The sequence below is a fragment of the Acomys minous genome, assembly GCF_964271855.1.
Source record: "Acomys minous genome assembly, chromosome: 6".
NCBI classification, from domain to species: domain Eukaryota; kingdom Metazoa; phylum Chordata; class Mammalia; order Rodentia; family Muridae; genus Acomys; species Acomys minous.
The window spans coordinates 125,794,462-125,809,321 of NC_140487.1; the positions used below are offsets into that span (position 1 = coordinate 125,794,462).

Here is a 14,860-nt window from a genome sequence, read left to right on the forward strand (position 1 = left end):
TAAAATTAAATAAAATATTTTTTAAAAAAAGAACACTTTGAAGCCGTGTAGTGGCCCACACCTGTGTAGGGTTTCTCTGTGTAGCCTTCATTGTCCTGGACTTCCTTTGTAGACCAGGCTGGCCTCAAACTCACAGAGATCCACCTGCCTCTGCCTCCTAAGTGCTGGGATTAAAGGTGTGCGCCACCACACCCAGCTCCTCTTCATTTTTTATAAAGGGCAGCTTAGCCTTGGCCTGGCTGTGCCAATGCTGGTTACCATGTTGTGCTAAGCCAGTGGTTCTCAACCTGTGCGCTGTGACTCTTTTGGGTGTTGAACGACCCTTCCACAGGTGTTTGCCTAAGAGGCAGGAAAATATATTTACATTGTGATTCATAACAACAGCAAAATTACAGTTATGAAGAAGTAATGAATTAGTTGTATAGTTGGGGGTCACACAACATGAGGAACTGTATTAAAAGGTCCTAGCATTAGGAAGGCTGAGAACCACTGTGCTAAGCCAGTCTCTTCCTGTGAGGAACTCAGACACAGCGTAAGGCCAGGTCCTGAGGTAGTTGGCACACACCTTTAATCACAGCACTTGAGAGGCAGAGGCAGGATGGTTTCCGTGCATTGCAAGCCAGCCTCATTTACATAGGCTAAAGTTCTAGGACAGCCAGGGCTACATAGAGAGACTCTGTCTCAAAATTAAATTAAATTAAAATTAAAACTATAGAAGAATTTTTTTTAATAGTTCTGAATGTCAGGCCCCAAATTGAGGTGTGGCCAAGGCCCTAGGCCCTCTGGAGCTCAAGGGGAAGCCCCCATGTTTCAGTTTTGCTGCTGGTGGTGCAGTTACCCTGGCCTACAGTGGCATCACCCAGTCTCTGCCTGTCTCGCACACCTTCCTTGACTTCTTTGTATGGTTTTAGAGAGACACCAGTTGTAGTACTTGGGGCCATCCGCTCCGTTAACTCATTTTAACCAGCTGCGTTTACAACCCATTTCCTGGAACCCCCGCATTCTGAGGTCCCACGGCTCTCTTTTGATGAACCCTGTTCAACTCAGGTGTGCTCCTTAGACCAGTGGCAGTTATATGCATGGCAGCAGCCACGAGAGCACGTGTGTGCATTCTCACCTTGGCCTTGGAGGTCTCAGCCAGGTCCCACAGGAACACCCACACAGTGTGAGTCCCTGGCTGGTGGCTGCGGCGCCCTGTGCGCCCTCCAAACATTCTTAGACAGGCCTATGGCTGCTGCCGCCCTTTCACATGTCAGGCTCCGGCCAGTCTCATGGGTGATTCAGAAAGTCCTCACCACGGGCAGGCGCTCTGCCCACTCTTAGCCCAGTCTTCTCACGCAGTCACGCGTGCCCACCATGTGCTGAGGACGCTGCCTTATTGTGTGCTTTGTGCTTTGGGGTTGATGACACATAATGCTGGTTGGGCTTCACAGGGGAGTGTGTTGAAACCCGGCCACCAAGCCGAGGCCCAGGGGCTGAGGAAGGAAGCACAGGGACCCCAGCTGCCTCTTCCCACAGATGCCAAGTGCGCAAAGTGGGACCCATCATCACTGGGAATATAGGCCACTGTTTGCCCTGGCAGGGTCCTGACCCGGAAGTCCTGACTTCCTTCCTTGCTCTAGGAGGTGAGTGCTTGGATTTAATCCAAGCTGGGGCTTTGGATGCTACAAGCTTCCTTCTGCCAGCCTCGCAGATACCAGCGTTTGTTAAAGAATGTGTACAGCTGTCTGTAGCTATGTGCAGTATATGTGTGCATGCACAGACGCACAGCATAGGCATACATGCATGTTCGCGCATGCACACATGTACAGCACAGGCCCACGCTCACTGGCAAGCACACACACATACACATCCATAGCACAGGCATGAGCAGGCTAGTTACCAGATGTGGCTGTTTATAGTGGTTGCTGTCACTTTAGAGTGTGACTTGTCCCCTTGTTCCATCTCCTTCCTCAGCCTGGCGGAGTGCAGCTTTCCCTGTGATTATTAAAAGAAGTCAGCTGGGTGGGTGTGTGAGGCCCCTGGTATTGAGCGTAATGGCTTTTCTGGAGAGTTTTGATGGACTGAGCTGCCTGCTGCTTGTAATTAGCTGGTCTGATAGGCCCCTGGCCAGCCTGAGGCAGAATGTGCCCGCACGGGAGGAAGCTAGGCCTCTCCGCTTGTGAGGCGTCGGCCCAAGACTAGCCCCTCATGCTCCGTGCGTACGTGCATAGGTCAGACAAGCCTGCTGGGCACCACGAGGACTTGTGAGACCCAGCGGCAGGAGGCTGGCTCTTCGTTAGGCAGCAGGGTTTTTTTTTCCTTTTTTGTTTATTTTAATTATTAAATTATGTGTATTTTGTATGTGTGTAAGTGTGAGTGTGCCTCAGCTTGTATGTGGGTGTCAGAACACAATCAGCGGGGGCCAGTCCTCTCTTTATACCGTGTGGGCCCAGGCGTCGGGTTTAGCTGCAACCTGGTGAGCCAGTTCTCTGCCCTCTTGGTTTTGTTTCTAAGGTAAGCACTTGTTCTGCAGCTGGCTTTGAACTTGCCTCCTAGCTCAGTCTCCTATGAGCTGGGATTACAGGTGTGATGCTGCTTGGCTTAAAACATTTTCTTTTTTTGATATTTTATTTTTATTTTATGCGTATGAGTGTTTGCCTGCATGTATGTCTGTGCCGCCCATGTGTGCAGTGCCCTGTAAAGGCCGGAAGTGTGTGAGATCACCTGACGTTGGAGTGTGGGTGCTGGGAATTGAACCTGGGTCCTCTGGATGAACAGTCAGTGCTCGTATCCACTGAGCCATCGCTCCAGTCAGAGCTTGGCTTTGTTTCTGTTATTTTTGTGGTGTTGTAGGTGGCATTGAGCTATGGCACCGGTCCTCTCTAAAGCCCCCGAGAGGGCGTTTCTTAAGGACATTGGAGTTCTGCCATTAGTTGCATGTTATAGACCAAGCACAGGCACAGACGCTGCTCTTGCCGTCAAATGCTGGGCCCAGGTGTCCGTCCGCTCACCGAGAGGAAGGCTGAGTCCCTCTTGCAGCATCAGGTGCTCCTTGCAGTGGGGCTTAGCTTGTTTCTTTTGAGCAACCCTCTCCTGTCTCTCCTTGGCCCACTTTGAAGAAGTATGCTCCAGTTGAAGGGGTGTAGTTAATCTCCAGAATGGTGCTCAGCCCTGCTCATCTGAGAAGCCAAGCCTAGAGCGAGGGCATGGCTTTGTAAAGGGAGCCTGAAGCTGCTGTCATCGGGCTTTGACAGGGAGAGGAGGTCCTGAGGGCTTGGCCAGCGGTGCTGACTGAGAAGCAGGGAAGCTGACTGCCAGGGCACTAGCTAGGCAGTGGTCAGCATGCCCGGCTGCGCTGAGGGGGGAGGGGAGGAGGGAGGGGGAGAAGGGGCTGCCTCTGGTGGCTTGGAAGAGGGCAGACAGGAGACTTAGTGCATGCCTGTGGCTAACCCCTCCAGCCCCCCCGCCAGTGAGACAGCGCACTGAGGCCCCATCATGGCCGGCATTGAGAGCTCTCAACTTGTGTTGATAGAGTTTATTTTTTAATTTATATTTTTCTATTTTTTCAAGATAGAATTTCTCTGTTGTAGCCCTGGCTGTCCTGGAACTTGCTGTGTAGACAAGGATGGCCTTGAATTCAGAGAGTTCCCTGCCTCTGCCTTCCTTGTGCTGGGATTAGATTTTGTATTCACACTTCTGGGCTAGCTCTCCCCTCTGGCCGACCAGGGTGCCTTGAAGCTGTTTGAGCCTTGGCTGCCTGCCTGTGCACAGGTGCTGCCTGCTCCCTGGCTGGTGCTCAACAGCGACGGAAGCAGAGGTGATGGCACTCGTGATCCTGGAGTTCTGCAGCCTAATGGTCAAGGAGGGTCAGAGGCCAAGTGACAGGATATGGCCAAGGGTCATCAGAATTGCATCGTCTTAGTAGCAGAAGCCAGGACCTGCTAAGTGACTGGTGATTATGGGTCAGTCAAACAGACTGTTGCAGTGAGATAATGAAACGGGGGGTTTTGTTCCAGCTTTCATGTGCAGGAGTACGACTATTATATATCCACAGTTATAGAGCGACGTGACCTGCTGTCCACTAGGCTGTGTCAGGGGCACACCACGAAACTTTCATCTGCCCTGTGTCCCTGTTGGTGCCCAGTGGTCACGTCATCAGAAGACAGGGGGGCAGTCCCAGTTACAAGTATTAGAGGGGAGACTGTGGCCCCGAGCCTGGAGGGTATGTGTCCCCACTGCACTTGACTCTCTGTCTGCATTTCTTTCCACAGTATTTGCGGCAGGAGCAGGAGGAGGAGGGTCGGAAACGCTATGAAGCCCAGAAATTGGAACGCATGGAGACCAAGTGGAGGAACGGGGACATTGTCCAGCCTGTGCTGAACCCAGGTGAAGGCCAGGGCTGGCCAAGGGGCTGGGTGGGCTGACACCAGGGCAGCGCCCTTCCTCAGCACACCTCACAAGGCACAGAAACTCACTAGTCAGTGTGCTGTCACTCTCCTGTGGGCTTTTGGGTGTGGAATTCTCTCATGGAGCCAGGCAAACCTTTTTGGAGCACCGCTGGCAGGGAAAGGTGGCACTGGCACTTCCTGAGAGTCTGGGTGGATTCTGCCATGCTAACGCCGTCATGGTGTCTGCAGAGGGCCACTTGCTTATTTTGTTTTTGTTGACACTCTTGAGTTTGCTCAGGAACTTTTTTTTTTTTTAGAAAATGCTCATATCATTAGGAAAAAAAGGCCTGTGATCAGGAGATGACCACAGACTTAAGTGCCATTTCTTCACAGGCTCCTGTAGGTAGACATTTGCCTCAGTAACTCTGTCATCCTCATCAGACAAGTGACAAGCCTCAGCTCTCTTTGTCGGATTGTTCCTTCTCTTGCTCTGTCCCCTGCTAGGTTGGCCCATGTTTTCATGCACTGTCTGTGAAAAAACCAAATAGGGCCTCCTCAGGTTCCTTGGAGCCATCAGGGCAGGGTCTTGGCATGCCTGCCTCCCAGGAACTTGGTGAGGGATTGCGGTTGGGCCCGCCTTTAGAAGGAGGGTTCCCTGGTAGACCGTGTAACTCCAAGTATCCTGCGTGTACAGTCATACAGTCTAATAGTGTCGAGATTTCTTTCTAGAATGTGCTGCAAGCTTCTCTGCCTTGCCTTCCGTGAGCTGGGCTCAGGACTTCTGTGCTGTCTTCCATGCTGTCCCCGAGCTGAAGACTTCTGGCCTCCAGTGCCTCTGGCCCCTAGTTGGGTGGAAGTTTGTCTCTTACTTGGCTCTCTCAGTTCGTGTGTCCTGGGCACACTCTGCGCAGTCCATGCAGTGCTACTGCTGTGCACAGGGTGCTCAGCTAGTCTACCTGAAGGTGTTGGTTTGCCTATGGCTTATTCTCCTCTCTCAGCACTTGCCATCTGAGGCCAGCGGGACTATGCAGAGTTACCAAAACTTTACTGTCCCCTGTGCTGTCCCTCCCCTGCCCCATCTGCTTTTAGTAGAAGAGAAAGAAGTGGGGGGAGAGAGAAAGCAAAAATCTTAACTGGGCATGGTGGTATATGCGTGTAATCCCAGCATTCGGGTGGCAGAGGCAGTCAGTTCAGCTCTAGCCTGGACTACATAGCAAGGCATCATCTCAAAAACACAGAGATAGCCTAGTTCCCCTTCAGTGATGCTGAGAACCACAAGGCTAGACCCTGGGAGACGGATGTTGTCTGACCATATAGGAATCAGACTAGATGGTACTGTGGGCTTTTAATCACTGTGGCCTCCTTGCTCATGAGGGAGCTGGCCAGGGCCGTCCCCTGTGACTATGATAGCACATTGCTCTTTGGTGACAGCAATTGAAGCTGGCATTGTGAACTCATGGCTTTCTGATGGGTTTTTACATCTTAGTTTTGTTTTTCTGTATCTTGAAAAAAATACATCTTCCGCAAGTGATAAGATTTGACCCACAACTCTGAAATGTGTGTAATAGCAGTCACATGATCCTTCCTAGGCAAGCGGTTCTGCCGTTGAGCCCTCTGCCTAGCCGCTGTGTTTCTGACTTGGTGTTCTTGTGGGTCCCTGTGCCTGTCCTCCTGCCGTAGGCTGGGCTGTCCTGTCCTGTAGGGTGGTCTGCCCACAGGAGCTGAAGACAAGGGTCGTGTCTTTTCAAGATGTAGTTGTTGTGTGGTCTTCCCTGGGAAGATGTGGCCAACAACAGAAGAAGAAAATAATTAAACCCCAGTCTCTCTTGGCGAGCTCCTTCATTTGACTGGAGTTGCTTCCAGGGGTATAAGTGATGGGCTGGGGGGTATAGGCACGTGACCAGCTATCAGCCCTCCCCCAGCAATTAATAACTAGTTATATACCCTGGAAGGAACGGGCCACACACGCCAGTTCTTGAGAAGTCTTGTGAATTCCCTCTCCCTTCCGTGTGGGTAATCAGCTGCCTTTACCTCAGGATGGCAGTAGCCACATCAGGCTTGGAGGACAGAGCCCTACAGTGTAGTACTCCGGCTTCCCCTCCCCAACTCAGTCACCTTTCAGCCACTTGTGCCACTAGAACCTGGGCCAGACGGTGTTGCCTAGCAACCTCTGGGCCACCTGCCTTTCAGGGAGTCTGGGAGCTCTTCAGAAGCTAGCTTTCTGTGTTGTTTTGAGCTGCTAGGTTGATGGCCATCAGCTGCACAGTCAGCACTGTTGGGTTTACGAGGCAGTTAGCATTACCTCAGACATGACCTAGTGCTGTCTTCACTGGGCCTTGAAATAGTGTTCACTTCTCAAGCTACCCCAGGCAGAGCGGGAGGGTGGGGTGGGGTGGGGTGGGGTGTGGGCCTTGGCGGGCCACCAAGCTTCTAGGCAGATGTGCCCAGAGCCACCCCATGGAGGACGAGAGCTGACCAGCCTGGCTGTGGGGCCCTAGCCTTAGGTCTGAAGTTCTCTGGTGTCCAACCCGTCCAGCTTGGCCATCATCCTGGTTCCTTCCACACTAGACTGGCGGGGGGGGCTTTGGTATACAAAGACGGGGAAGGTTCTGGAGTTTGCTTCGGTTTTGGTCCTTGTCCTATGGACACCTCATCCTCACTTGTCTTGACAGGAGCAGACAAAGCAGCCACTGAGCCACAGGCTTGCTGGAGTGAAGAGGTGCCTGTGTTGTAGGTGGTTGCGGTGTGGCCTGCCTTCTGGTACACTGGCGGAAGGTTGTCCACAACTCTGAAGGCTGGGAAGAGATCCCAGCCCTGAGATGGGCCCTGAGGCATGGAGCCCAGGAGCCTCAGAGCTCTGAGAGGAGGCCTCCTTGACAGAGACGATGCGGCTCCCAGAGGAGCTGAGGAGCCTTGGAGCCTGAGCGCCACTCCATCTTTGCTTCTTCTTTCTTCTCCTCTTCTTCTTTTCTTCTGACAAGTGAGTCACAGCAGACTTATTAGAGAGATGAATCCAGGAGTGGCTGCCTCTGCTCCTGGGAGAAGACAGCAGGGAACTAGGCAGACACAGCCTTTCTGTGGTGTTCCTTAGGGGGCGGGGCTTTCTGCGGAACAGGCCTTTCCAGAGTGTAGATTGGTGGGATTTCAAGCCTGAACTGTGGGAAGCTCAGGGACTGGTGGGGTTTTGTCCAGACTTTTCATCCCAAATTGGCATGATCTGAGCAACAGGAATAGTCACTGTGGACAGCTCCCGCTGAGGCACCCACAGAAGCTGCCATTTTGTCTCCCTTCTCCACTGCCCTGAGGCATAAGGAGGACTGGCCACGGCTTTGGGACAGACTACTGTTGCCATCCTAGGCTGAGACTTGAGACAGGGCACCGAGGCTTTCAGCTAGGCAGGAGGGTGGTGGTGGTGTCAGGTGATTTTGCAGCGGCGGCAGCAGTGGCTTAGATCCAGCAACAACCAGGGCAGGGGAGAAATCCCTACAGGCTGGAATACATGGAGCAGGGAAGTGGATAGGCTCCGAGAGCCTCTGAAACCTGGCCGGGAGCTTGACTAGGGGCCCCTACATAGTAATAGCCGCAGCAGGGAACCTTCACCATGTTAGTACATGGTGCAGTTCCTGCCTGGGCGGACTCTAAACTAAGGGCGGGTTCTCCTTCAGGTGCTAGAGACGGGAGGACTCAGGCCCCTTTGTTCCTGTAGCTTTGCCCTCTGATAAAAATTATATATGTTTATCACATATAATATGAGTGTGTGTGTGTGTGTGTGTGTGTGTGTGTGTAAAGCCTTCCAGGGTGGGTTCCAGAATCCAAGTGTCCACAATTTCCATGTATAGAGAGTGGGCTTGCATCCAGCCTCATGCTGTGTCTGACACATGGAGCCTTCACATGCATAGCCTCCTTTGTATATTAGTTCTTTTAGCTAGAGTTATAAATATACATACTATATATATAATGCCTACTATAATGTAAATGCTATTAAATGGTTGCTAATCTGTATATTTAGGGAACAGTGACCAAACCCCTCTGCATGTGTACAGCACAACATACTTCTGTCTTCCCAGTGCTTTTCAGGCAGGGTTCTCTATACAGCCCAGGCAGCCATTGAACTCAGCATCCTCCTGCCTCAGCCTCCTGAGTGCAGCACTGCTTATGCTGAAAGGATTTTGGTTTTTATTTTGGTTTTTGGTTTTTTGGTTTTTCAAGACAGGGTTTCTCTGTGTAGCCTTGGCTGTCCTGAACTGACTTTGTAGACCAGGCTGGCAAGGATTTTTGATTGCAAGTTGGCTCTAGATTTAGAGAGGGCTGACCTGTGGCACCCTGTGGAAGCAAGCTAGCAAGCGGCTTTGAAGGCCTCCTGGGAGGGGTCAGTGCAGGGGCTCACATTCCAGAGGTTGGCTGGGTCAGGTCTAGAAGCAGCCCACAGCTTTTCTAAGAGTGGGGGTCATCCCTCTTTCCCCAGTGGGGCCAGGCCAGCATGGCCAGCTGTGTTTAAGGGACAGGGAGGGGACAGGCCTGACAGTCTTCTGCTCACAGCATCTTCATCAGCATCTTTGCACATGGAGACCTCCTCACCTCAAGGAAAATTCCAAGGTCCTCCCAGCCTTGGTCCCTTCCATGGAGCCCGCATCTGAGGCCTGGAGAACAGCCCAGTGACAGGCACCTGAGCTCCACTGAGCCATTGTGTCAGGCCAAGGCCATGGGGCTGTCCCTGCAGCTCTCTGGAAGCTTCTTCTTGTCCACTATTGACACCGGCATCACTCATAGTGGACAGAGGGGAATGCTTGTCTGAGTGTGAGGATCTGCCTCTCAGATGTTTCCTCAGTCCCTTGTAGATCTGGTCACTTGTGGCCAGTTCCCAGGAGGGTGACCACACCCAAGTTCTTCCCAGGCATGCTTAACTGTGCACTTCATTCTTCCTCATCCCATCCCTCTCTTCCTCTTTCAGTACCATCACAGCATTCTTGAATCAAAGCTGAGCCCTGACAAGCTTTTGCTTTCATTTCCTTCGGCCCCAGATTTGGAGGCAGGAGGAATATCTGATCCTTGATGCCCAGGTCTCTGAACTCGGCTTACAAACTGGCTGCTGCTTTCTGGAGCGGTCTGTCCTGGTCTGCCTGCCCAGGAGCAGGGGAAGCACAGGTGTCACCATGACTCGGGGCCATGCAGTTCCGACGTGCTGTGTGCCCTGCCTTTCATGCTGGCGTGCAGGAAGTAACCGTTGGAATCTATAAGGAAAGGCTCTCATCTGGGCAGCACCCTGCGGCCGGCACTGGAGTCTGGCTGTATCTGGTCATAGCAGACCCCTTTCACATGTTCCTGTGTCACATACAATGTAGAATGTAGGGGACAGAGGGGCTGCGTTTGACTCAACTGTCCAAAGAAGGAAGTGCTCACCCCAGTACTAGTCCCACAGCGGCCAGGAATGAAGATATCTTGAGACTCATGACCAGACACCATGCCAAAACTAAGACTTCCTCTCAGCCAGCGTGGATCTGGTGCCTCAAGGACCGCTTGCCTGTGACTGTCATAGGGCTGCCATCTGCCGTGGTCCCAACAACCAGTGCACCCTGTGTGACTGAAATCAGAGCCTGGGGATTCTGAGCTATCTCAGGGCACATGCTTCTGAGTTTAGAGTGTTTAAGGCCAGACCCCCAGCTTTCTGGCTTTCTTGCTGCCTGGTGGCTTCAAGCGCCTGTCTTTAGTTTGAAGTCCATATGGCTTGTGTTTGCTTGCTCAAGCTCCACAGGCCCAGCGTAGTGGGTAAACAGCAGGGCCTGGCATCTCTCACTTGGAGGCTGAAGTCCTCAGGCCCTGTCAGCAGTGGTCTCCCAGCTTGTGGATGTTGGGGGGCCTCTCATACCCTCTTCCGAGGATACTGCCGGTGTCTGACCAGGCTGTGGCTTAATAGCTTCATCCTAGCGTATCTGCCTCCTCAAAAGGTCATCTCTGTATAGTGTCGAGCTCTGAGGACGTGGGAGCTGAGGATGAACACCTTCACCCAGGTCTCAGGTGACAGCAGGAGACCGCAGGCTCTGGGGTCAAGGCTACCTTCATGCTACCAGTTCTTTGCTGCTGAGAAATACTGTTCGAGGGCAGACAAGGACATGCGCCCCTGGGCCCGGACATGTGCCTGTTGTTTGGCCCTGGCCCAGCAGTGCCTTCAACAGCCAGGGCAGGAGTGGACGCCTCTCACTGACCCCAGCATGGAACAAATGGATTATCTGTGACTGAAGGCTTTTGACAGGACGTGTGTGCACTCTAAGCTGGGTTCCGCCTGTGGCTCTGACTATACCTGCTGAGGAGAGAGCCTGCAGGAATGGCTTCTGCCCCAGGCACAGAACGTGTGTCTTCTGTTTTAAGGGAAGCCGGATGGTTCACGCAGCACTGAGTGACTGGAGCTCCGCTGAGGAGGCTCCTGTTCTTGGAAGGTTTGCACAGACAGAGGCACACATGGGGGAGGGGTGGCCAGAGGGCGATCAGCCCTGTCAGGCTGCGTTTCCTGGGCTGGTTCAGGAGGTACAGAAACACTGTCATTGCGTTCTGTGTTATTGGAAAGTTGGCTGGATGGTGACATCCCCATGGACTGTCACAGATAACCTTGGAACCCTCCAGCCAAGGGATGTAATGACTGCGTGGTTAGGGCCTAGTGAGCACCACTGTTCCAGAGTGCATGTGACTCTAGTGGGCACCACTGTCCCAGAGTGCACTGTGACTCGATGGTGGGGCTACTCAGTACTGCCAGAGGCCTCCGTGCTCTTCAGCGAAACCTGTGCAAGTGACTGCAGGAAGACACATTCTGATGACAGAGTGCTGGCCAGTGGTGGCCTTGCCACTGCTGGGCTGTGGGGACCTATCTGCGCAACAACTGATCCCTTTCCCTTGCTTTTCTAGAGCCGAACACAGTGAGCTACAGCCAGTCCAGCCTGATCCACCTGGTGGGGCCCTCAGACTGCACCCTTCATGGCTTCGTGCACGGAGGTAGGAATACAGTTGCTCTGGCCCCTGCTCCATCCCTTGTCTGCCCTGAGCATCCCTGGGAGGTTGTTCCCCTGCCGTCTTCCCCGGCTTGCCCTCAGCAGCCCCCAGGAGGCCGTGCTGCTTACTGACCTAGTTTAGACTTTCATGTCTGCTGAAGTATAAATTTAAACTTTTAAGAGGTTGCATAAGAAATTACTGAAATGCCATTGGTGTCTGTTTTTGAAACTGGAAATGAAAGTTGGATGGATGAGGACATCCCAGCAGAGGGTCACATAGAGCCCAGGGACCTCCGGAGCTGTGAGGTGTCGTGAGGAGGGCCTCGCAGAGCCCAGGGGAGCCCTGTCGTCCCCTGTCAGCTGCTGTTTAGTCCAGATGGTCACCTGTCCTGTCCTGAGTTACTGATGTACGAAAGTTTATTGTGACGTAAGAGAAATATAAGGAACACGTCAGTTGCACAAATGGATGCTGCCACTCTGGATGAGAGTAAAGTAAGCTATAGAACTGAGTTGAGAGGGGCTGGAGAGATGGCTCAGTGGTCAAGGGCACTGTCTGTTCTTCCAGAGGTCCTGAGTTCAATTCCCAGCAATCACATGGTGGCTCACAACCACCTGTAATGTGATCTGACGCCCACTTCAGGCCTGCAGGTGTACATGCAGGCAGAGCGCTCGTATACATATAAACAAACCAACCTTGTTTGTAGTGAGGAGAAGTTGGAGCGATGGCTCAGGAGGTAAGCGTCAGCTGTGCAAGCATGAGGGGCTGGCTGGGTGTGGTGGCTCCTGACTTCACCCCAAAGCAGGCCAGCCTGGGCTACACAGCGAGTCCAGGACAGCCAGGGCTACACAGAGAAACCCTATATTGGAAAACCAACCAACCAAACAAACAAAAGCAACAACAATAACAAAAAAAGAAAGAAAAACTGTCAAAAACCAAAGGCAGTGAAGTGGTGCCGACGTCAGAGGAAGTTGGGAGGCGACCTGTGGGTGTCAAGGCTTGGGCACATCTGGTCCTTACCTAGTGAGGCGGGCGCTTTTATGTAGCGCTCAGAACGCCAAGCTCCTGTTTGCTCTCAGTACAGAAGATGCTTGTTCATTTTTATCCCCGGCTCCCGTGGTTTCACTATACGTTTGTGTTGCTGTTTCTACTGGGAGTCCTCAAGGTTGAGGACCAGATTTCCTGCTTGCCTTGGAAATAGAGCCCCACACAGACAGAAAGCCGCATGGCTTCAGGGCATCAGGTCCTGGGCCTGGCCGAGTCAGAATAGCCTCTTCATTTGAAAGGGGTTTTAAAGCCCTGATTCTATTGTTAACCAATCCCCTCTTATGTGGTTTCATTTCAGTTTTCTGATTGCTTGCCTCTGTCACTAAGTGCTGTCTGCTCTGCTCTTTTGATTGCTTAGGTCCTACCCAGGGGAAGTTATTTCCACTTTGTAGCAAGCAGGACTTTCCAGTCTTATGACAGTCTCTTTCCATTCTGAGAGCAGCTGTGTCCTTGTCAGTGTCCCCAATGACCTTACCTCTCGGGCCTCAGATTCTAGGTAGACAGCAGCCTCTCTCTCCTCTAAGCACAGCCACCCCAGCCCAGGCTTCTCCGAGACTCTCTCCAGCTCTCAAGAGTGAAGTGAAGGTGAAGAGTTCTTGGAAAACCCTTGAGAGGACACACTTGCTTACAGAGGCAAGCCATCCTTCAGTCCAGCCACTGCTTGCTTCTGGCTTGGTTTGTTTTTTGAGACAGAGTTTCTCTGTGTAACCCTGGCTATCCTGGAATTTTCTTTGTAGACCAGGCTGGCCTCGAACTCACAGAGACCCACCTCCGTCTGCCTCCCGAGTGCTGGGATTAAAGGCATGCGCCACACCCGGCTTACGTGCTGTTTGTAATGTGTGTGGGAAGCATCTACAGGAGCTCTGTTATGTTACTGCTTGCTGGCTCAGGAGCTCCGTGCGTTGGATTTACAAATATGCCTCCTAATTCTTTGAGACCCCAGCATCCTCTGTGTGCCTGTCAATTCACCAGAAGTGGGTTGTGAGCAGGGCTGTCCGCAGGCTCTCTAAAATCACTTGAGTCGGTCTCATCAAACTGTAAGGCAGTAGATGCCAGTGCATGAGGGATGGCGAGTCTGGAAGGCTGTGGAGGCTTCCACAGTTCCTCCTCCTGTGCTGCAGTGTTCTGCAGAGATGTTGGTTGAGTGATGAGGTTGCTGGCTGGGCTTGGCCCTGCTGGTGACAGGGTTGTGGAAGGCGCATTGGGAAGAGAGCCTTTGTGGCTGCAGAAGGTCATTTTCCTCCGCAGAGGGACACTGGTGTGGAAGCACACACCTAACTTTGGCTGCTGCCTTCTTCTGAACCCCAAGTGAAACCTTTCATGGCCCTTCCACTTCCTGGAAGTGTTGCTGTAACCCATTTCCTTGCTGCCCTTTACTGCTCCCCTCCTGATTGCATCATGGCTTCCTGGGGTGCTTGACATTTACTGGAATCAGATACAAGTGCGGGAGATTCTGAGGGGCCAGCCAGGAGCCCCGTTTATGTGGATCCGAGAGGAACTGCCATTTCCCTCCTTTCAAGGCTCTGGTTGTTTTGTTTATTTGTTTGTTTGATGCTTATTTCTTGAAGTTCATTATTTTGAACCTAAATTATGACAAAGTATTACTTCTTCTTGTCCCCTCCTTCCTCCCCCTCTTATAGCTACTTAAGGTACTACAGCTGTGCCTCTGAACTCAGAGGTGCCCTGCTGTCCTAACGCATAAGGCCAGGCTGTGACTTCAGGAAAGGGTCACACCAGGAGGGCTGTAGTTGCCTTCTGGGTAAAGTGGTTAACACCACAGCACTCGGGGCTGCCGGTGGCCTATGGTCTGATCAAGCTCTGTGGGCATCCTTTACCTCTCACCTGGGTTGGCTGCTGTCTCTTGGGACATTGGGTTTTCCTCCGATGCTTTTGGTGCGTTCCATCCTCCATGGGCTCCTGCAATGGGCAGCAGGTGCTGCACCAGGATGAAGATGTGCCGCTGGGTTAAAGCCCTAAATAGCAGTACCATTCACACGGGATGGAGACAGCGTGGTAAACCTTTGTAAGGACAGCCCCGCAGCTGGCCCTCGGGTGGTACATGATGCCTGACAACACTCTAAAGAAAAGCTCATTTGCACACATATTCTCTGTTAGGGGGGATTGGGGGAAATTTTTTTTAATTTTACATACCTGAAAATATGGACTGGTTAAGTGTGGCACTTTCCAGGAATCCTTCCCATGGGGATTTGTTCTGTGTCTGCAGCTTGCGTGGTTTTAAGCAGGAAATGTGAGGGCAGGATTCTCTTACATGCGCACGCTGTGGCCCTACCTCTGCTGTCCGCTGATGTGGTCCTCGCTGTTGGTTCAGGCCTCTGATCTGTTGGCTTCCCCTGCTCTTCATGTGACTCCCCCATCTGCCCCAGGCACTGTGCTGCTACTTGATGTGTGTGTGTGCGAACACTGGACAAGAGCTGCTTAAAGCTGTGTCAGGCCTCACCAGCAGC

At 52.4% G+C, this 14,860-nt stretch overlaps 1 protein-coding gene across 3 annotated transcripts in view; it reads left to right on the forward strand.

The window, feature by feature from the left end:
* The window catches only part of ACOT7 (acyl-CoA thioesterase 7), an 88,955-nt gene that overhangs the window by 45,294 nt on the left and 28,801 nt on the right, over nt 1-14,860 (forward strand). For all 3 annotated transcript variants that reach the window (XM_084786895.1, XM_084786894.1, XM_084786896.1), the window contains exons 5-6: nt 4,254-4,368; nt 11,268-11,354. In XM_084786895.1, the coding sequence (XP_084643021.1) occupies nt 4,254-4,368; nt 11,268-11,354 (202 nt within the window). The remainder of the gene's footprint in view (nt 1-4,253; nt 4,369-11,267; nt 11,355-14,860) is intronic.